Source organism: Durio zibethinus, chromosome 17, assembly GCF_047325235.1.
Source record: "Durio zibethinus cultivar Kanyao isolate XHJ-2024 chromosome 17, ASM4732523v1, whole genome shotgun sequence".
NCBI lineage: Eukaryota > Viridiplantae > Streptophyta > Magnoliopsida > Malvales > Malvaceae > Durio > Durio zibethinus.
In genome coordinates, this window is record NC_143178.1 from 6,322,619 (window position 1) to 6,344,890 (window position 22,272).

General features: G+C 32.0%; 2 protein-coding genes and 1 long non-coding RNA gene across 6 annotated transcripts; 1 reads left to right on the forward strand and 2 right to left on the reverse strand.

Annotated features, from left to right (window-relative positions):
• Nucleotides 1-2,545: 2,545 nt before the first annotated feature.
• On the reverse strand, nt 2,546-4,663 carry LOC111287699 (dof zinc finger protein DOF4.6-like). The gene is made up of 2 exons (XM_022878373.2): nt 4,498-4,663; nt 2,546-4,024 (listed from the first exon to the last, which is right to left on the reverse strand). The coding sequence occupies exons 1-2, from the start codon at nt 4,519-4,521 to the stop codon at nt 3,224-3,226; spliced, it is 825 nt and encodes a 274-aa protein (XP_022734108.1). The 5' UTR covers nt 4,522-4,663; the 3' UTR covers nt 2,546-3,223.
• Nucleotides 4,664-13,481: 8,818 nt separating this feature from the next.
• Nucleotides 13,482-18,790, reverse strand: LOC111280259 (3'-5' exonuclease domain-containing protein). 3 transcript variants are annotated; one of them, XM_022867476.2, is made up of 8 exons: nt 18,425-18,790; nt 18,209-18,337; nt 17,376-17,499; nt 15,724-16,151; nt 15,357-15,433; nt 15,066-15,201; nt 14,735-14,938; nt 13,482-13,831 (listed from the first exon to the last, which is right to left on the reverse strand). In XM_022867476.2, the coding sequence occupies exons 1-8, from the start codon at nt 18,788-18,790 to the stop codon at nt 13,772-13,774; spliced, it is 1,524 nt and encodes a 507-aa protein (XP_022723211.2). In that variant the 3' UTR covers nt 13,482-13,771. The 3 variants fall into 3 exon arrangements, with proteins under 3 accessions (XP_022723211.2, XP_022723217.2, XP_089602438.1); XM_022867482.2 differs by having other exon boundaries at nt 13,482-14,504; XM_089746312.1 differs by having other exon boundaries at nt 17,376-17,485; nt 18,425-18,438.
• Nucleotides 18,791-19,240: 450 nt separating this feature from the next.
• LOC111280281 (uncharacterized) lies at nt 19,241-20,944 on the forward strand. 2 transcript variants are annotated; one of them, XR_016329133.1, is made up of 4 exons: nt 19,241-19,377; nt 19,707-20,021; nt 20,124-20,200; nt 20,298-20,944. It is a non-coding gene; the product is annotated as an uncharacterized LOC111280281 (long non-coding RNA). The 2 variants fall into 2 exon arrangements; XR_002689014.2 differs by having other exon boundaries at nt 19,707-20,200.
• Nucleotides 20,945-22,272: the final 1,328 nt, after the last annotated feature.

Here is a 22,272-nt window from a genome sequence, read left to right on the forward strand (position 1 = left end):
ATATATAAATAATAGAATTATCCCGCACGACAAAACTTGATTTGTCCTTGGTAGGAAGTTGTGGCCATTGATATTTAGTGGAGAGCCAATGAACCAAAACAAAGAAACAAAGCGTTATATGTAGATGACAAGGTCAAATCTGATGGTGACATTGTCACTGACTATCAATATAGGTTAACAGTTTCATATGTGACGCCCCCTATAGCTAGCTACGTGCAAGTTGCGTGGCCTGTCTACGCTTTAATGGAAAAACCACACAAAATTAAGCCTGCAGCTTTGGTACAAGCAATTTTCTTGGAGAGTCATGGTTAGAGGAACTACTCTTGTGGAGATCAAAACAACTTCAGTTACATAAGCTTTGAAGCTAGGAACTGCTCTTGCTTTCGGGTTTTTTCATTGTTGTAGATCATTAAGATAAAGTATCAATAAGGAGTTAGCTCAATTGATGAGTTTAATTGCTTCGACAAGTTTTTTTTTTCCCATAAATTGATTTTTTGGTTTGGATCGATGCATGATTTTTGTGAAGTGTAATACATTTTTATTTTGACTTTGAACAATTAATACGATAATTTATATATTTATATTTATTTATTTTATATTTGATATATATAATAACAAAAATTATTATATCACATTTTATGTCGATATATTAAATATAAAATATACTTTTTATTAAATTTATATAAAATTTTATTATAATTTTAAATTATATTATTTTATATTTTTTTATGTTATGTTATTGTATATATCATATTTAAAATTAATTTAAATTATGACTTTTAAATTCTCTACTCAATAACTTAATAGATGGAATGACTTGTAGAGACTACAGTGAGAGTGGCCCATCAAATTATAAAAAAAAACATTTTAAAAACATATATGATGATTCATTTTCTTTGTTATTTGTGATTTAGGGCTAGAATTATTACGAAACCATATGCAGGCAAATATTTCTAAAGGCATATTATATTCAGATATTTCTTTGTATTTCATTGGTTAAAGTTGACGTACACCTCTTGAATCTTAATCCACCGATCATAAACAGTAAAAAGAAGGCTGAAAAAACCTGGTAAAATGTACAAAAATTCTAACCATCACCGACACTCTAGAGCCTGATGATTCAAATGGTTGAAAATCTTGCCCCGTCTCATTGACAATTCGAGGAGAGCTAAAAGAAAACCATACCAAGGAAAATAATAATAATAATAATAATAATAATACGGTGTCTGAGGCCTCTAGTTCGGCAAGAAAGAGACCTCCATTATGTGTGGGTGGTGGTAACTGGTGAACCCTCAATTCACGGCTTTGAAACACCCTTCTTAACGGTGAACACGTTGAAAAAAATAGTACTCTCTCCGTGATTTTTTTGTCCATTTTTTTATGTTATATAATTATGAAAATTTAATTTTATAAAGAATTTTTAAATTTTAATATTGAATATATTAAAATTAAACTTTTTTTATTCCGTTAAAATTAATGGCACTCTCCATATAATTTGAAAGAAAAGAGTAATATTTCGTTTTTGGCGTCCAAGAATGTATATTCTAGTTGTATATATTATGGAATCTAGCACATAAGGACTATTTCTGATAGCTTTTGCAACGAGTGGAGGAGATTATTCTAAAGCATAGCTCCCAAGGAGAATGTTTGTGGGTCCAATCCATGACCGAAGATGGGAATGCTAGTCAAGCTGAGAGCTTTTTAATCTTCGATTTTACTAATAAAGAAAGAAAATATGGTGGGATATGGGGAAGTAATGGTAATTTCATGGAAATGGAGCACATTGCTATACAAGAATTTTCCGACACCAAGATAACGAAACCATGATATACATATATGTATTTTTATACATGGGTTACTGGTGAAATGGGAGGAAGATACGAGTCTAAGAAAGCCATAAAAGAAACATATCCCTAATTAGATATAATAATTTATGTATTTATATTTTTTTATTTCATGTATTAATAACACCGATAAAACGTAAAAATAATTTTATTATAATTTATGTCAATTCATTAAAACTAAAATATATATTTTTAAAATTTTCAATTATATATAAAATAAAATTTTAAATCATATTATTTTAATTTTTTTATTATGTTATTATTTCATGTTTAAAATTATCGTATTTATTACTAATTAGTTTGCCTATTTAAGTAATCTAGACCTTGATCTAAATTTATTGAAATAGTAATATTTATTTCACGAAATCATTCCGAATAATTATGAGTATCAAAACCAAGCTGTTCATTTAAAAGAAAAGGTATGTTCTAAGAAAAGAAAGAGAGGAGAAAATAGTAAACCTGCATTAGAAAGTGGAATAGCATGCGCAGGTATGGCTCATATTGGGTCATACCTAATAAGCAATTCATTCTGGGTTATTCCTTCCAAAGATAATATACACTTGCTCATGAAGGTTTTGCCTTTAAGAGGGGTTGGAAGAATCTCTCAACACCCAGATGATGCTGATAAGACCCGACAGTCGTGACCTGTTGACAAGCAAAAAGAGAAAGAAGTATGCTGTAAAAGATTGACGCCCATCATTCCAACTCACTTTGAGCTCAAGGAAATACTAATAAATTTGAAAATCCATATCTATAATTAGTACCAATCACCCTAGCAAATCCCACTGTTAAATTAAATTTAACAAATTTAATTCAACCAAAATCATTATATGTTCATCAACATGGCACATTATTAGAGAAGGTCATGAACAACTTAAAACACTGGAGAGAGGGTCCCCTGCATCGCATCCATGCTGTGGATGGAGAAACATGTGAACCAAAATCACAGTGCAATCCCAAGAAGCAGAAAGTAGCGAGCCGAAGAACTCTAGTTCCACTCTTGTCTTATAGCTGGAAGCTCTCAAAAGAAAAAGGAAGGAAAAAAAGTCTTTTGGATCACTTGGCGCCTAGCCGCATAGTCCTCTCCAGCTTTTATATATATGCACAGCATTTAATGTCAACCTTTTGAAGCCGATCTAAAAAGAAGCTTCAAACACCCACAGTACTGATCAAAGGGTAGAGAAAGGTACTAAAGCATTATAAGTAACAACTAAAAGGAAAAGGGGGTAAAAGGCTAAATTTGAAAGAAAGATTGAAGCCCATGTAACCTAACTGTTAGTAATCAAACATCAAACTAGCCACCGAACATCTAAGAAGAAAAGCAAAAACACCAACTTTGTCCTGTTTAACCATGTTGTTATTAAATTTTCTGTTCACTTTCACCAATGTCCTCCGCCCAACATTCCACTCCAATATCCAGTGGATTCTCCTTGCCCTCTTTTCTGGTCCAAATCGTTACTAGTGCTTGGGACCTGCTTCAATTCCCCCATAGGAAACAAAAGCCTTGCACCAATTTCTTGTACCCCTTGAAGATTCCCATAGCCAGTTTCAAATCCATCAAGAGGAAAATTGAGAGGCGGTTTGAAGTCTTGCATTGAAAACCCATTTGAGTACACTGCGTTGGAATCAGAAACCGACATCGACATGAATGAACTCAAGCCTCTTGAATTCATACCAATCTTCTGCAGCTCCATAGCATTGAGATGAGTCGAAGTTGAGGAGGAGCTAGAGTTTTGATGGTTGCTTTTGTTACCTGTGCTGTAGGGCACCTCTACGAATTTTGATAAGCCATTATAGTCTTCAGTTGATGGTGGATAAGCTAGGTTAAGGTCTTGACCTTCATAAATCTTAGGGTTCTGAGAAGCAGAATGAGGAGGACCAGGTGGGGTTAAATCGCCAAGCTTATTTGATGAAGCTGGTGATACTGATGATAAAGATCTCTTATTCTTCCTTGAACCTCCACCAACAGGAACATTCCTGAGGGAACCACCTTCCGTCCAGTACCTTCGACAAGTCTTGCAGAAGTATCTTGGCTGAGAAAGACTATAGTTATTATAGTAACAAAACTTGGTGTCAGTTGAATTGCACCTGGGACAGTTCAAAGCTTGATTCTTGTGAGGCCTAGCCCTTCTCTCCACCATAGGTCTTGACTCTTCCATGGGCTTAACAACTCCAATTCCCTGAAATTTTTAAAAGAAAAGTGAAAAAGAAACAAAAGACGGGAAAAAGCCATGATTTTAAGTGTTTGTCTCTTACAAAAATAAATTGATAGCAAAGATGAAAGAAGAAACAAACAAGACAGAGAAAACATAGGACGCTGCTTTGCACTTTGAAACATAACACCAGCAATAAAAACAAATAATAATAGTAACTTTTTCTCCAGGTCCTTTTATTAGTGGAAAAAGAAAGAAAAAAGTGCAGTCCTTTCTCAAAAAGAAAAAAAAAATTGAAAGATCTTAAACGACAGGAACATAATTTCAACTATCTCATGGCAAAAAGTGAAACTTTAAACAAAGTAATCAACGAGAGAAAAAAAAAAATCAAAACCCAAAGCTACATATATATTCTAGTAATTAGCTTTTCCTCAACCCAGGAAAAAAAAGTTCATGATTTCACGTGAAGAAAAACAAAAATAAAAGAAGACCCTCTTTACCTGCGGCCACTGAGCGGTATCCATGGAGTAGAGTGAGAGAAGGGGGAAAAAAGCTACGGAGTCTTCAAAAAGACGAAAATCACCTACTATTGCTAGGAAGCTGGTCTTAAAGCCCCACAAAAAAAAAAAAATTGAAACACTTCGAGAGATGGTGTCTGTGGTGGTTGCATGTGTTGGCCTACTATTAATAGGAAATGAAAGAGAGAGAGAGAGAGAGAGAGAGAGCACTTGAAATGGGGACAAATTTGTCTTTCTGTTGTTAATTCATTATTGCCATAAAAAAATTGGCCAGTCTATGCGTTAGGGAAATTTCTATTCATTGTGCACATCATTTTGCCAATAATAATAATATTCCTAAATTCTTGCAATAGTCAAATTACTCAATCTTGTTCTTTGTTGGGGGTGAGTTTAGTGCTTCTGCACTCTAGAAGTTGTTGGTTCTTTTCTGACGAGAGAGAATGAAATTGATAGACTAAGGATTCTTCTCATTCTCTTCTCATTATTTTATTATTAACTTTCTAGTTTTGTTTTTTTTTTTTAAAGCCTTTGTTTTGGTAAAAAGAGAAAAGAGAATAGAAGGAGAACAAGTTTAGGTTAAGGTGATCATCGGTTTGCTCCTTCAAACCCCTTCATAACATCAATATTCAACATCAGGCTTCTACTACATGCAATTGCAAACTAGTTAGATATATATCCCCCTTAAACACTAGTAAATTGCAATGAAAAAAATGGAAATGCCTAGATAAAATTAAACAAAAAAAATGAGGGTGGGTTTAGCTTTTACTGCTTCATGAAGATCAAGGCCAATCAAATTAAGTAGGGTTTCATCATAAAGCGATCATAATGAGAAAATTTTTTTTTTTATGCAGACAAATGAACTTGGATAAATCATGTCAATTCTTAGCATAAAGCAAACTTGCCTTGAGCTATATAGCTATAGCAGATGAAAGTCTACCAGGTTATGATTCATTTACAAGACTTTTCTTTTGTTCATTTATATTTTATGATAATTTTTAGAAAAAATGGTAAAGAGAGAGAAGTGGATCCTACTAGGCAAAGCCATGGGCAAGCTAACGAAGCAGACGAGTACAAAGGGAAAAGAGGATTTGTCGGGGAAGAAAGCACAGGCTGCTATGTAGCAAAGAAGTGACAATTCCTAGGGTGGGAAACTATGATATCGCAGCTCAGCCGAAACTGAAGAACAAATGATCTCACGGCGGCGATAATGTTTCATATAAAATCAATCTTCTTTTTTTTTTGTAACTAGTGGAATCAAGTGTTTGGTCCAAAATATAAAAAAAAAAAAGTGTTTGGTTAAAAAAAAAAAACAAGGGTTGACAATTTTGAGGTGGAAGAGGTTAATGTCAGGTAATTGATGGAAAATCTCCCTAATCAGGGCGACATGGAAATAATCACGTATTCTTTGTCAACTTTATTTATTTATTTATTTTTTAATTTTGAAGATAAACAAACGCGGTTCTTTATCTTACTATTCTATTTAGATTTGGTCATGAATATATAGTGTTTGGAAAATACTACTGTTTCCATAATTTTTGTATCAATATTTTTGTCTTACTTTGTGTGATGATAATTTATTAATTTAACTATAATTAACATTTTATTTATAAATTAATTGATTTACTCATAAATTAAATAATTAATTCATTTTTTAAGTTTATTCAATAAGATAATAATTACACCTTATCGTATGAAGAAATACAAATACTTGAAAAAAAATTGAAAAGATAAGACTCATGATATTTTTGCCATATTCATATTATAGTCTATTATTAATTTCAATAGATTAATAATATACTTCTGAAATATTGTTCTAATTTCTTAATAAAAAAATCTTTAATTATAAGATTACATTTTAATAAAGAGAAATGTCAATCATTGTCTAGCGTTATTGATTAATATGATATTTAAAGAAATAAATTTATATTTAATATATTAATATAATTATTATATTATTTTTTATTGAATTTGATAAAAATAACATATTAAATATAAAAAATATTTTTAAAATAATATTTTAACTAACCTTAAAAAATGCCAATAGTATAAATTACCATTATCCATAAAAAAGTTGTTTTTACATTAATTCCTCAAAATTTAGTAGACATGGTAATAAGCTAACAAAAACGAAATTTGAAGAACCTTACTCGAGAGGAGGACAAAGCCAAAAGCCAAAGGCATTAGAAAGCCGTGCCGACCGAGCGAAATGGCTGCAGCGGCGGCTCGAACTCCAACTCGGCACTCGCGCGTCAACTATTCCCGACAGAAATAGTACACGTGGCGTTTAGACGTGAGATTCACGAAAACGAGTCTAGGAGCAAGCGAAACGTGTCCATGACGTAAGCCGTTGCTAACAGATCGAAGAATAATATTTTTTGGAAAGCAGAAGAGATCGGTCCCATGCGAAACGCACGTGCCTGTTCTGAAATGGCAAAAACATAAAAAAGAAAGAAAGAGAGAATCTGCCAGCCATAGCCGTTGGATGTATGGATGATTGATGAAATAAAAATCGGCTTCTAATCAACGGACGTCACGTGATGGCTATTGCACCAGGACGACGACGCGTCACACGTCAGCCAAAAAAAGCCACCTGACTCATCTGTCTTTTAATCTTTCTTTTCTGGTGTGTGTCGGTCGTAAAATTTTGAAATCCGACCAAAAATTGTGATATTCGATTTTATTTTTAAGGTATTTCGTATTTAAATTTATTCGTTTAATTAAAAAAATTTATGTATATTAAATTTTTTATAATTATTATAATCTCTTTAATAAAATTATGGTAATTTTTTATTTTATTTTATTAATAATAAATATCTCACTAATAAATGATATTTTTAACAATAAAAAAATAAATATTTTAATTAATTATTGTTTTATATTATAAAACATCATTAATTAAGATGTTTGTTAATATGAACACCTTAATTAATAAAGTAAATATTATTTTAAAAAATCAGTTGCGACATTTGTTATTTTGAACGCTTTAATTGATTATTTTATAAATTATAAAATAAATCAATTAAGGTATTTGTGTTTATAAATGTCTTAATTGATCATTTTAAAATATTTATTTTCTGTTATTGAACTTTAAAAGATTAAACGACAAATACAATTGAATGATAAAAGTTAAAATGCTTGTATTTCTCTAAACCCGTCAATCTATTCACTTAGTATTTTGTTTCTTCATCTCTCGTGTCGTTGTTAACCGTGAATCATTCAACACCGTTGCACACAGCTTTTACTTGGTATGTGCAAATTTACTCATTTTTCTACATTGTTTATTCATCTATCTATGTTATTTTTTCTTCGTTACTATATATATTTATTTATTTATTTATATAAGCATTTACCACTGTCATCAACGTCGTATACCCTTTATGCATTACAGGCATGATATTTTTTTTATTGTTTGGTTGGAGTATTGTGGTTTGTTGAATGATTTTATGAAAAATGATTGTTATATTTTTTTTCATTAGTTTTGCTTAAACTCTTATGATATGATAAAACATAGTGTAGTTTACGCCCTGTAAAATATTATTGGTTTTATTTTGTGTAATGTATATTGGTGAATTTACTGTATAAGATATTGGTTATTTTTACTGTATGGGATATAAAAAGAGATAGTTAGTTGTATTTCATATAATTTTGATCAAAATCGCATGTATTATGACATTCAAAGAACACATGCCTTCTTCTACTAAACATGAAGAAGATATACCTGCTATGAAAAAAATTAAGGGGATATGGTAAACAAATTAAAATGAGTGGGATGAAAATTCACTTGGAGTTCAATCAAAATGAGTAGCATATGCTAAGTAGAGGTGCGAAATTGGCTAGCCACATTGGAACTATCGTCTGATAAAGTATATCTATTACCTACTCTACTTAGCAGATGATTTTTGATGATAAAAAATATAGTATATGCGATTCGATTGTGGTATGTTTATTCAACAACATCTAAATTTTAGTTAATCGTTAATTGAATTAAATTAATGTGTTGATTTTATTTAATTTATTCATTTTTTAGGAACTATTTGATGTCCCAATAGAGTATAAAAAGCTTATGTTACAATCGACTAGAAAAGCATTTAAAGATTTTAAAAACAGATTAATAACCCAATATATTTTACCGTTCACTGATAATTTTGATTTGTTGGCTTATCCTCCAATAACATATGCAGATGTTATCAATTATGAAGAGTGATCGCAGTTTATTTGATATCGTCTATCAGATGTATTCTCGGTATGCATACTTAATTTATTAATTTTTTATAATATTTTGTTTAATATAATTTTATCTGAATATGTGATTTATCTTTTTTTTTTTCAAAAAATCAAAGAACAACAAAAGAATATTCAGGCCCTATAATTATATCACTATCGGACATTGAGAAAAGATTATGCAAATGTCAAGCATAATCTTGTAAGTATTCAAATGCTTGTTTTATCTCGTATATTAATATTTATGAACATGTAAATAGAAATGTGAACTTTATAATGATTCTTTTTTTAGGAATCATTTAGCTTTAGAATCGAAGCTTCTAGATGGGATGTTTAGAAAAAAAGACATGCATAAAGATGGATTGTTTACGGATGAAACAACTGAAGAAATTGTTAAAAAAATTGTAAGTTTATTTCATTTTTTTATCACATATGATGAATGTGCTTTTATGCATTACTATATATTGTATTTGGTTATTTACGCACCATCATTTTGTGTTTTAGAATGAATTTACTATGAGATATAAATCTGATAACCTGCGAACTAGTGATGGTAAAAATCTGTTTTTAGCTTTAGGATCTAAAGACAAACATGATCGAGTTCGGGAGCTTGGTAGATTTATGTCACCATCACAGTTCTTCAAGAATTAACCCAACCTCTTAATGAAAAATACAGAATATAAAGCAATCATTTAGTAGCAACAGTAAAGATTTAATAAGCAAGAGTAACCTTTAAATGATCAACAGTAACAACTTGCAGCTTTGAAGGTAATGAATGTATAAACACTTGATACATAGCAAATTATGATGCATAAATGCATGAATGTATGTATAACAATGTATGAATAGATAAATGAATGCATGTACTAATATTTACCATATTATGATGCATGGTTGAATGCATATGATGATGTACTAAAGTTTGATATATACCAACTTAACAGTAAATAAAAGGATAAATAATATTCCTCAACATTTCATATGCCTAATACAAATGAAACTCAAAAAGTCCACTAATATGTCCTAATTAGGGTTATATTCTAATTATGGGTAGATATGGCTCTAACCTATAGTTGGTTTCTTATGTTTTACTATATGTGGTTTGGATTTACAATTTAAGGGTTCTCAAATTATTCCTTATATCTTTATCCATCATAGACTAGAGAGGCACCTCAATCTTCACTTATGATAGGCTATAAATAGAAAATATTCAATTTAAGTGAAAGTGCTTTGTTAGCCACTATGAAAGCATTAAAATCTCATAAAAGTGTAGGTCTATATTCCTTCTGAGAGAGACAGAGCTCGAGTATAGAGCTCATATTATGCATATGCACATGAATGACATAATAAATACTTTTAAAAAATAAATAAAGAAAACAAGAAAAAATCTTCCTAAAGAAAATCAAATTTATTAGGCTTTAGATAACACAAATCTATTTGCTAGCCTGACTCTTGACTAGCCCCAAACGGAATCACCAAACTGTTATAACGTACAAATCCATGAACTTGATTACTAGACATGGGCTTAGGAGTAATCACCATTTTTTTTAAGTGTGATTGGTCACCTAATTAAATCTGTCCCATTTAAAATATATGTCTGAAGCTTAGCTTATGTATCTTCAAAAGGTAAATTATAGTAATGAAACCAAGTTAGGTTAGGGAATACGATCATCAAATAATGGTACCAACTATTTTTATGTTATCCATTAAGTCTTAAAAATTTACACGTATTAAAAATTATTCTTAATTTACTCTAATATTTTAATAAAAAAATTAAGAAAATCCCTTCACTTCAGGAGTAAGTAAAAAAATAATAGTTTATCTTATAGAGGCTCTGTCGTTGGATTGCTTAATATTTATCTTATTTTTTTGAAATTTTAGAAAAATTTAATTTAAGAAAAATGTGATATTTCAACTTTTTCCTCATTTTTAAAATTATTTTTATTTATATTTAAAAAAAATTCACTTGAAAAATATATATTAAATAAATAAGCAAAATAAGAAATTTTACAAAAGAATATCTTGGCTCGGCTCAGCTACAAAAAAAAAATAATGGCACGATGGCTCAATACGCAGCTCGGCTCGAGGCTTGTGAGATGCTAGTTACTAGATCTTGGTGTTACAAGTCTGGTCTGCAATCAGGTTGACATTTAGGTCAGGTCAAATCAGGTTTATGCTTGAGGAAATTGAGATCGTTGTTAGAATTTGAAAGTATTGTTGGAATCCTTGTTGGGAACTTCAGTGCTCACTGAAAAATATTACCTGAGCCTGGGAACCTCACCAAGAAACTGTCATGAATTGAAAAAAGCCTAAATTTTAAACTTAAGCTACCTAAAACTTTTTAATTCTCAAGTTCTCCTTTGTGATTTTTATGTGTTTTGTTGTGTTGTTTATAGCATTATTTATAGGAAAAATTAAGAGCTTCTGATAACTCCAAATTCAAAATTTGAAACTCTAAATTATCATAAAAAATGTATCTTTACAAGTCCCAACCCAATTTCAACTTTAATATAGCTTGAGTTATCACTCAGATTCTTTCAGTTCCTTTTAACCTTATCACCAAACTTCTTTTAATTTCAAAATTCTCTTTTTTTATATATAATTAGACAATTAGAAGTAAGAATGAGATAAAAAAATAAATAAATAAATAAATAAAGATAAAAAAGATAAATAATAATGATATATAAGGGGAAAAAGAAAAATAAATACAAAAGGTAGAATAGAAAAAGAAAATAATGAAAAGATAATAAAAAAGTACAAATAAAAATTTCAGATTTAACAGTTGAACTTGAAGCAAATTCGAGTTCAACCAGTTTGAACCAAGACTAAATAAGGTATCTACAAATATTATTGATTATTTTTTAATCACATCATCTCACCATTAATAAAATTATTGTTATAGAATAAAATGTTTAATGAAAATAAAGTTACAGTGACTAATCATGATTATTTTAAATATAAAATCTAAAATAATAACATATTTCAAGAGTTAAACAACAGTTAATCCACCTTTAAATCCTAATTTTCAAAGGTCAGATTGATTAAAAGGTCAAAGCTTTATCCTAGTTTTCCAACATTAAAGATGATTAACGTTATATTTGGATAAATATTAGTAAAAGAAAAGATAAGAACGTAAAGGAAGAAAAAAATTTTTAAAAGAAAAGAAATGATATATGTATCATTTATTTGGATAGCTAAAATTAATAAAATAAAAGAAAATAAAAGAATATTAACAACTATTATTTGATTAAATAATGAAATGAGAAGAAAATAATTTATTATATTATGTTTTTTATTATAACATTTGATAATCTTTGTTTTTACTATAATATTTACATGTATGTGTTAACGTATACCATATTTTCAATTTTCTTTTATTTTTTCATAAAAATAATCATTAATGAAATTTATAGAATTCACAAAAATAAGAGGAAAAATTAGAGATAATAAAATTATTGATAAATGATATTTTGTATTTTCAATCTAATTTTGAAATTCAAAATAGTACACTTTTAATTTAAAAAAATTAATAAAGATATAATAGTCATTTTATATTTTAAAATTTTTATTATTTTCTTTTTCCTTCATTTTCCCCTCAATTTGAGATAATTAAAAAATGAAGAAAGTTAAGGAAAACAAAAAAGAGCTAAGCATACATTCCTTTTCTTTATTTTTATTTATATCATATACAAACAAGAGAAAGGATTCCCAATTTTCTTTTGTTGCCTTGCCATTTATTTCTTTTTTCTCCTCTTACTTCAATCTAAATATAATGTAAGAGTAGATATGATAATTCATGTATTTGTATTGTATAAAAATATTAACAATTTTTGTATTCATATCATATTTTATATAAAAATTACGTATCTTAATTTGTGTTAAAATAAAAATACAAAATGTATTATTTTGATTTTCTTAAATTTATATTTAATTTTTATTAAAATTTTAAATAGTATCATCTTTTTATTTTTTTCATTCGTATGATATTGCTATGTTTAGTTTTAAATTTTTAGATCTACTTAAAAAGCTACAGCAATAGTTCCAATGGTTTTGATTTTAAAACTTACAGATTTAAAAATAGTTTGAGGAAAATCTGATTTCAGAAAAGAAATGGAAGGTTGAGAGGAACTTTCGGATGAATTTCGATGCAACTTTGACAACTGCGAGCGACGACAATGGGCCAACAGTGGCGACGACGATGGTTGCTATAGCAGATTCTTGGGTGGGGCCTTCGGGCAATGGACGAGAGAAGGGCAGAAGGTTAGTGAAAAAGCTCTAGACGTAAAGAAAGGGAGGAAAGGAAAATTTTTTTTTAGAATTTATAGTCAAAATCGTACATTTCAAGTAAAAGAAAAAAAAATTCACATGTAAGTGCCTATGTAACATTTACATATCCGAAAAAAAAAATCACATCATTAATCTACATGACCAAAAAATTATCACGTGAGTGACTTTAACAATAGTTTTATAATTTTATTACATTTTAAACTGACATTTTATATAAAAAAAAAGGTACATAAATTAAATTTATTCAAATTCTTTTATTGAAATTAAATTCTAATTTTCTGAAGTCCAAGAATTGATTCCATAATTTCTTTTTATGCTCAATTATTCGTTTTAGCAGTTGGAAGTGTTAAGCACGAGCGCTTTTAAATGGTCCCACAACTTTTCTTCGTCAAACTTAGTACTTCAAGAAAATAATTAGTAATGAAATAAAATTAGATAATTTCATTAAAAAAATATAATAATAGAAAGAGTCAGGTAATTTAGAGGCATTTCCCAATTAGACATTTTACCACAAAAGATTCAATCAACAAAAGCTGTCATCTTAACTCGTACATTTTGCTTAATGTGAAAAGGATAAAATGGGTTGAATATGAACCGTCAAATATTTGAGAAAAAGAAAAAATCTAAAACATCAAATACTTCTTACTTTCCAGCAATGGTAGGGACAATAGGAATTGTGAGCTTAAATACTGGTGCAACAATCTTCCATAAGATGATATATCATAAATCATAGTGTTGTTCTTCCAAGTCATTCGTTCAATTTGCAAACATCAATGAATTTCTGAACAGCATTGTGGTACTGGGTTCCCTGTAATAAGCAAAAAAGTTTTACAAAGACGTTAATAACGTTTGCTACTTAAGATCCAACCATGGATGGTTAGTTGCAGATTTACTGAACAGATCATAGTTTCCAGATAAAAGTGCAGCATAGGATGAAAATGCTATAGTTCAAGCAAGTGCAGATATATTTGGTCCCAGTATAAGGCATAATAGACACACGAAAGTCATACTTGAGATGCATCGAATTGCATTCTCATTCTCACTCACTATGTTTACTTAATATAGTCTCTGCTGCTATTATAATCTACATAACAGTGATTAACTTAAAGAACATAAAAATCTCAAGGGACGACCTCCTCTGCTCGGGATTGTGATGCTGATGCTGATTTCAGTTGTTTAGGGTTCACCACAAAACCAAACCCTTTAGATAACCCCCTTCCCCATGTCAGCATATGGAGAGATCGGCCCCAAGCCTACAATTATTATTTAGAGCCAACATGACCATGGTTTTAGTCCAGGGGGGCTGCATCGTGAACAGGAGAACCACACTAGCCCCTTTGAAATACGAACTGATAAGAGAAGGTATGACATGGTAAGTCTACTGTAGATTTGTTTTCCCATGTACTGAAACCTACCTGACATATTGAAGGATTTGACATAACTGCCATTGAAGATTTAATTCATGCTCGTACGAGAACAAGCTGAGACCATGGAAGTTCCAAGTTCAATACCCCGCCACATCAGTAGATAATAAAAAAATGAGAGAGTTAAGTAATTTAATCATCTTAAGGACAAGGCCATTTCATGTGGCTGAAGTGATTGGCAGTAGGGTTGGGTTTAGATAGAGATCCAAGATTCAAGCCTTATGGTGTGTTGATTTGTGTAGAAAAAAAACTCATCTAAAGAGCAAGGAAAAGAAGAAAGAAACTACCTCCCAATAAAGTTGGTTGCAATCCATGCATTGCCAAAATTCTAAATTCTTGTCAAACAAGCAGTTAGGAATTCTTTGGAAACCCTTTGCAGCTTCAATTGCCTCTTCTGTTGTCAGCGGCTTTTGGATAAATCTCCCATTGCATTTGGTGCACCTCGACATCAGCTGATCCTCACTAATTTTCAATTGGAAAATCTCAATTACCTGCAAAATGTTTATGGAGTTTAGGCCTCAAAAATACATTTTATCATTTTAATTTTATTTTGGCCTCAAAATACCAAGTTGAACTTGTAGGCCATAACTCTCCTAATGACTGTGATAGCATACACACCTCCAGTAGCTGTTCGTTTTTCAGAAGATTCTTCACCCTATATATTTGATTCCTTATCAGATATTGGTGTCTCAATAGCTTGGCATCTCGAGTCAAAAGCACTCTTTTTTCTTTGTATGCTTGATCTATCAGCTCCCTAAATGCAATAAAAGTTTGACAAAAGAGTTATTACTTCCATTGCTAATATATGTTCAGAAAAAAACTACCTATGTATACACACACACACACACACAGAATTATAAAAAAAAGTATTCAGCAACATATATCTCCAAATTATGATGAGAGGAAAACCTGGGTTCCGGCTTTTTGGAATGTGGAATAGCGGCATCTACACCAACACAACGTAGATGTTTCGCCAAGCCTTCAACCTAAATAAGCTTCCCATTACACTCAAACTTAAAGAATAAATATTAACAGTGAAGTCTTCACATGATCTTGTATGTTAGTTCGAAGGAGTCCTGGAATAAAACTAAATAGCTGATAGTACAAGGAAGAACGAGAGAATTTTATTGCAGACCAGTACTAATATGATAAATCAGAATTTTATTGCAGACCAGTACTAATACGATAATCTTACAATTACGTACAATAAATCTTTGTTTCTGATTCAGTCATGATCTAAAAAAGAATTATGACGTGCAATTAAGCAATTACTTACCATCACATCACACAAAAACTTAGGGCATCCATCACCCCCCAAGGAAATATCCCATGGTGGGGGGCCTTGCCAGTCACCAGAATTCTCTAGCTGCTTTTCTCTGCAAACAACCATCAAGGACCCTTTTTTTCCTTTCTTTTTGGAAGTTTTAGGAATTCTATCAGATTCTCGCAACAAAAGTTTTTCACCATATTTTCTTACTATCTTCCAGAGAGATTCATCCATAGGCTTAGTTTTTCTGATAACCTCCACTCCCTTGGCTATTCTTTCACAGTCTTCAGAAGATGCAGTAGCCTGGACAATATCAAGTGCATTGCAAAATTTGGTCCCAATAAGCTTATTATCACCATCAGGCATCTCAAGAATATCTTTCAGTCCTAAACTAACATTAAATTGATGCAGTTCCTTGACTTTATTACATGAATGCCCTGTGATAAAAGGTGTTACATATATTTTCATCATAAAATAATTCAGGCAAACTGGATAAGACAATAAGAATCTAACAGGGTAACGACAACAAATGCCCTTTTCAAAAAGATGCTCAAGTAAAAAACTTGATTTGCAAATTACAATGCTAAATAAATGGAAGGATTGTCTGTAAATAACTGGAACCTTTGCAATCACTGGAGATGCAAGCTATGGAATACACATTATGGTCGTAACAAACACAGAGAAAATTGGGAAAGAAAGTTGGGTGCATTGCCTCCAGAAAATGTTGTCTAAATTCTAACATGATAAGAACGTATATTAGTTTGCTTGATTGGAAAAGAATCATAAAAGCAGCAGGATGAGAGACAATTTATGTTTGCATGAAAAAGTTGAATATATCACCTATGCACAGAGTGCTCTAACATGACAAATAGAACATATATTAAAAACATATAAAATATTGTTTAAATCTTGCACCTTATTCATGTATGACTATTTATCTTTTCTTTGACTAATCCATAATTGCAGAAGAAGGTTTCAGAAAGGTTATATTGAGAGAAGTTAAGGCTGCTTTTAATGCCTTTGCAAAAAATATGTTCAAACAGCCATGCAAACAAGGTAATTCCTTAGATAAGAATCCTGCAAAATATATTAAATCTTCCTGTATCCTTTACAGATTTATATGCTCATTATAATCATACAGTAATATTCAATCTCCGTCAAATTACTAAATCATAAATCAGAGTAATGCAGAAATTTTATTTTATAAGCATCTTTGAACTTCATATTTTGTAAATGTTGTAAACCAAAGCAAAATCACAGGCGATGTGGAAAAATAATATAGAAACCATATATGCATTTGAATAATTCCCACCTGCAGCAAAGTCTGTAATATGAGAAATCATATGAATATAGCAATGACAAGTTACAAGAGGTGATATGCTATATTGTTAGTCAATAGAAAGCCAGAATGCTGTAGAAAGTAAACTCAGAGAAACACTACATCTAGCTAAACTCAGAGAAACACTACATCTAGCTAAACTCAGAGAAACACTACATCTAGCTTTCTCAAATGTCAAGTAGCAGGGGAGGAAAAGTGTTCAAAACAAGTGATTTCACCAACAAAAACAAAACATTTCAAAGATACAGCAATATTTCCCTAAAATTTAGCATAATAAATCTGATCACAATCTACAAATTCCAAATTCAGAGATAATATTCACCTTCTTTGACAACCTTGGCCTGGAAGATTTTGAATATTCCAAGCAAGCAGTGTGCATCTGTAGCTGCATATCTTATCTGCTCTTCTGTAAGAGGACGATGTGACCAATCACTACATTGAAGTTCCTAAATTACATTAACAAGTTGCTATAAGAACCAGCAGTGATTAACATATAATCCTATAGTAATTAAAGAACCCAACATGCGACTTCCAAAAGCTACTAAGTTTAGTGGCTATTTCATACTTACAAATTAGATGCAGGCTAAAAGAATGAGTTCCACAGGAGAGAGTGTTAAAGACTTTCGTACCCAACCAATAAAAGGGAAAGAAGAAAAAAGGAAAATAGAAACTGAACTGTTTCCACCATCCAAGATTTAGAAAGTATAAAACTTATCATCTACATCCTGATTTTTATGCTTCCTTACATGAATTAAAAGGGGAAAAAGAGCATTTTTGGTGATGAAAATCAAATAAGGATACTCGTTCTAAAATGTAAAACTCTTATAATAAATAGTAATAACAAATCATATCCTATCTTGTCATTCATCATCATCAGTTTCCTTACAACCATTTGTAGGATGTCCCTTCTCACTCATTTCCTTGCACAAAACTATATTGGTGAGAGCTAGTAAACAACCTTGAAAACATAAATATTTCAGTGGCATTATATCAAAATTAAACCAAGAAACCATTGATTATCTTGCATTCACAAGTGAAGTGACTACACATACCAAAGTTACAAAACCAATAGAACTCTCAAATTAACTAAAATTGATCAAAGCATAATTTTTGAAACTGAATGAAAACTTGGGTTGGGAGTTTAAAAAAAAGTACCTTGCAAAGAGAAAAACCCAACACTTCTTTACATATAGCTGACAAACTCTTTGTATCCTTTGATACCTTCTTCCCTTGTTTATGTTGCAAAAACTTGTAGACGTTTGTGATGTCCAAATAGGGCTCCACCTATTCACCATTTTTAGACAAAAATTTAGCACAAATTTACAATGAAAATATGATTGATACACCCAAAGAAAAAAAAAAAAAACTTACTTTATCAAAGCCAGGATCACATCCTTGGGCACGAAAAGTGGAAGACAAAAAAATTAAGTCTTGCTTGAACTTAAACCCCAATTTCAATATATCTGGGGAAACAAACACGTCTTTTAACAATTCCCATATCGAAGATAAGGGAATTGAGGCGAGGTCGAGCAAGAAGACCAACGACTCGTCCCACTGGGCTGGGTCGTCTCCGAGTTGACAGGCGAGTTGGAGGAGGGTCACCGTGGGGAAAGTGGACTGTTGTGACCGAATGGGCTTCCATTCGGCGTCAAGTCCGATGAGCGTGGATCGAGACAGGGCCCGAGTCAGGTGGGTGAACTCGGGCGAGTCGATCGATGAGACTAGATGAACATCCATTATAATAAGAGAAAACTCCAGTGCCAAAGTTAAATGGGGTTACTACTTTTAGAGCCTTCGGTTCTTCATCTATTGGGCCGTTGTAAAATGAACTTGGGCTTTATTTCTTTAGCATTCTATAATTTTACGAACTCATGTGGCGATCTCATGTTTTCACCTTCCAAACCTAAACAATGGCGCCGAAACCCTTTCCCGCGAAATCACCTAATACGCTCCTCCCGATATAATCCACCGCCCAAAATGAGAGGAGGAAATATCCGAAAATTATTCTTCAGCTCCCTTCCTTTTACCCCACCCTTTGTTTTTACTTATCAATGGCGGCGGTGGCGTCGTCAACGACGATGGTTCTGAGGCGTAGAACTCGAGCTCTGGAGCGCTACCCCAACACCCTCTTCAAAGACCAGGATGGCTTGGATTGCGACGACGTTTACTGCGAGAGATGTGGGTGTGGTGATTTTGGGTCAAAGCATTTGTTGTGCGACACGTGCGACAAGGGATATCATCTGTTTTGCCTTGGACCCATTCTTGTTTCGGTGCCCAAGGCTCTTGGTTCTGTCCCTCTTGCTTCAACATCAAGAAACCCCAATGTATGTTTTTCTTCCCTTAATATATGGTGTTCTTTTTTCTGGGTTTTAATGATGGTTCTCAAGTGCGAATGTCTTGAAACATGTCAAAATTGTATTTCGGTGTTTAGTTAGTCTAATGACTGCTGAATTTCATTATATTCGGTGTTTCCTTTTGTTCAAACCAAAATTGTTGATTTCTTTCGGATTCAAAGGTCATATGAATCAACAGAAAAGCTAAGTCAAAGTAGGTAGCAGAATTAATCTCTCAAATTATTTTACCCCTCATTCTTTCATAGAATTATAAAATTATTTGACAGGTTGAGATTAATTAGTGTAATTTTGTTCTTTAGGTAACATTAGAAAAAGAAAGAGAGCTAGTGGCTTAGCCATGTCAAAGAAGAAAAGGAAATTGTTGGCATTTTATCCAACAGAAGACACTCAAAGGAGATACAAATAGCATCATTGGCAACAGCACTGAATGCCTCTGGGACCGAGTACAGTGATGAGCTCATCTACAGGCCTGGCATGGCACTAAGGTCAGCAAATTGTGCAGCTCTTGAGAAGGGAGGAATGCCGGGAATGGAAAATTCACTCCTTTCAAGTAATTCACTTAAAAATTAAATAGTATAGTATGAGATTTGCAGGCACGATTAGGCTGATTAGAAGTGAGTCACCTTATCCATTAGGCCATGGTTGCCTCTTATAACTGAAACTCCATTACTACATTTTATAACTCCTACGATTAATTTTGATGAATTGCATTTCAGGTTCTACCCAAAGAAGATAAAGAGACCTTAAATTTATGCAAGAGGATGATGGAAAAAGGGGAATGACCTGTGGAAGGGTATATAAGATGTTATATTTTTATGAATTGTTAGTGTATTACAGTATTATGTACATTTAGATTCCTGAGCTGGGAATTGTTGTTTGATTTTTGGCAGGTTCACTGTACAGGCTGATAGATATATAAAGGATTTAACTATAATTACAGAATATGTTGGAGATGTTGATTACTTGAAGAACCATGAACATGATGATGGAGATAGCATGATGACCCTGCTTCATGGATCAAATCGTTCAAAAAGCCTGGCAGGCATGGTAGCATTGCCCGCTTTGTCAATGGCATTAACAACTTCTCACCCTAAGTTGATCTTCAACATGTTTTTGTTCTTTGGCCTGTTCAGATGTACTAAACTCGACTTGTATAGTATAAAAGTATTGTTTATCTTAATGCAGGGATGGTAGAAAGAAGCAAGATGTAAAATGTGTTAAGATATGATGTCAATGGGGAATATCGAGTTTTGCTGATTGCTAACAGAGATATTCCGAAAAGGAGAAAAATTGTACTATGATTACAATGGATATGAGAATGAATACCCTGCAGAACATTGTGTAGCTTTTAAGTTCTCCCTGATTACTGATTCCCATACTAGGATAGAGCTGATGCAATTAATTTATAAAGTTAGCAAGCTAATTGTATGCACATGATTGCTTGTCCCTGGTTCCATAGTTTTTTGTAACTCATTTAAGCCCTTTTCTTTGAGGGTTTAACATTTTGTTCAATAAGGAAATCCAATTTTTGATCCTATATCTATGTACTTTTTCCACTTTTTTCTTCTCTAAAAAATAAAGTTTGGGTTGGACATTTTTTAGTCGGAAAAAGTCTGGGTTAGAGGAGGTTGTTTCCTTTCAGGATCGGAGGGTAAGTTTAAGAGATGATTTTCATTGAAATCTAAACCTACGAAGTATAGGAGAATGGCTCAAAAATCTTACTTTATCAGGCCTTTGTGTTCAAAGCCCATTTGTTTACTTTCTATCCAAGGCCTCTTCAAAGCTAATGTTTTCGACGAATGAAATTTGATCAAAGCAACTCATCTGCGCTAACTTCAGGTGTGAGATGCATTATATATAGACAAGATCTGATATTGAATGTTATGTGGATGACCAGATTATACCAGAGCTAAAGCTACGTTGGGAAGTTCAAATTTTCAAATCCTTGCTTAGAGCATCAGCTTCTTGTTTTCTTCTCAACAGAGTACGCTTAGCAATATTACTGCAACTAATAAAGCAATCCAGTTAAAACCCTCCACTCCAGTTGGACGAGATCTAACAATTCAAATCACTTTCAGAATTGAAATGTGTTTTAAAATAATGATGGTGGTGGATAGTGAGGAAGTTCAATTCATGACTCAATACTAAGTTTGTACAGAAAGCAACATGGACAGTGAGTCCCCAGAAGTCCAGAACACATTGTTTCAACCTTATGAATTTTGATTAAACCTCAGGACCACCCTATTGATTCAGAAACAAAACCAAAAAAAAAAAAAAAGAACTCTTTTAGGGTGGTCTAAAATTTAAGTGTGTCTAAACTTAGCCAATTAACTTCCTCCTTGATTGATTTCACTTCCAGTGTAGCTAATCCTTCTCTCAAGCCAAGGTGGTTGGTAACAAAATCTGGTATGTATAACGCTGCAAAAATTTGTAATGCCATTCGAGATAAGCAGCCGCGAGTGGATTGAGACAAGGTGATTTGGTTTCGGCATAATATCCCTAAACATGGACTGGTAGCTTGGATGGCTATCCTAAACAAGTTGCTCACTCTTCTAAGACTTTCCTTTTGGAATTTCCCTCTTGCAAATTGCTTGTTCTTCTTTTGTAAGCAAACTGATGAGGACAGAGATCATTTATATTTCTCTTGCTCTTGCAGTAAGCTAGTATGGAGTTAGGTGTTGTATTATTCTGGTTTTCGAAAGGATGTGGTTGATTGGTTAAATGAATTTGGTTGGATAAAGTTCTTGAAAGGAAAATCTCTGCCGGTGATAACCCTAAAACTAGATTGGAATGCATGCATCTATTTGGATGGAAAGGAACAATGGGAAGTTTAGAGGGAAAGCTTATGAAGCTGTGAAAATTTTT

What these genes read in the sequence shown, in the direction of transcription:
- LOC111287699 (XM_022878373.2), bottom strand. Translation starts at nt 4,521, where the DNA reads ATGGATACCGCTCAGTGGCCGCAG. An exon ending in ATACCGCTCAGTGGCCGCAG is followed by an intron (nt 4,025 to 4,497) that starts GTAAAGAGGGTC and finishes TAAAAATTTCAG; the next exon opens with GGAATTGGAGTTGTTAAGCC.
- LOC111280259 (XM_022867476.2), bottom strand. Translation starts at nt 18,790, where the DNA reads ATGGATGTTCATCTAGTCTCATCGATCGACTCGCCCGAGTTCACCCAC. An exon ending in TCCAAAAAGCCGGAACCCAG is followed by an intron (nt 15,202 to 15,356) that starts GTTTTCCTCTCA and finishes TATTGCATTTAG; the next exon opens with GGAGCTGATAGATCAAGCAT. An exon ending in AAAACGAACAGCTACTGGAG is followed by an intron (nt 14,939 to 15,065) that starts GTGTGTATGCTA and finishes AACATTTTGCAG; the next exon opens with GTAATTGAGATTTTCCAATT.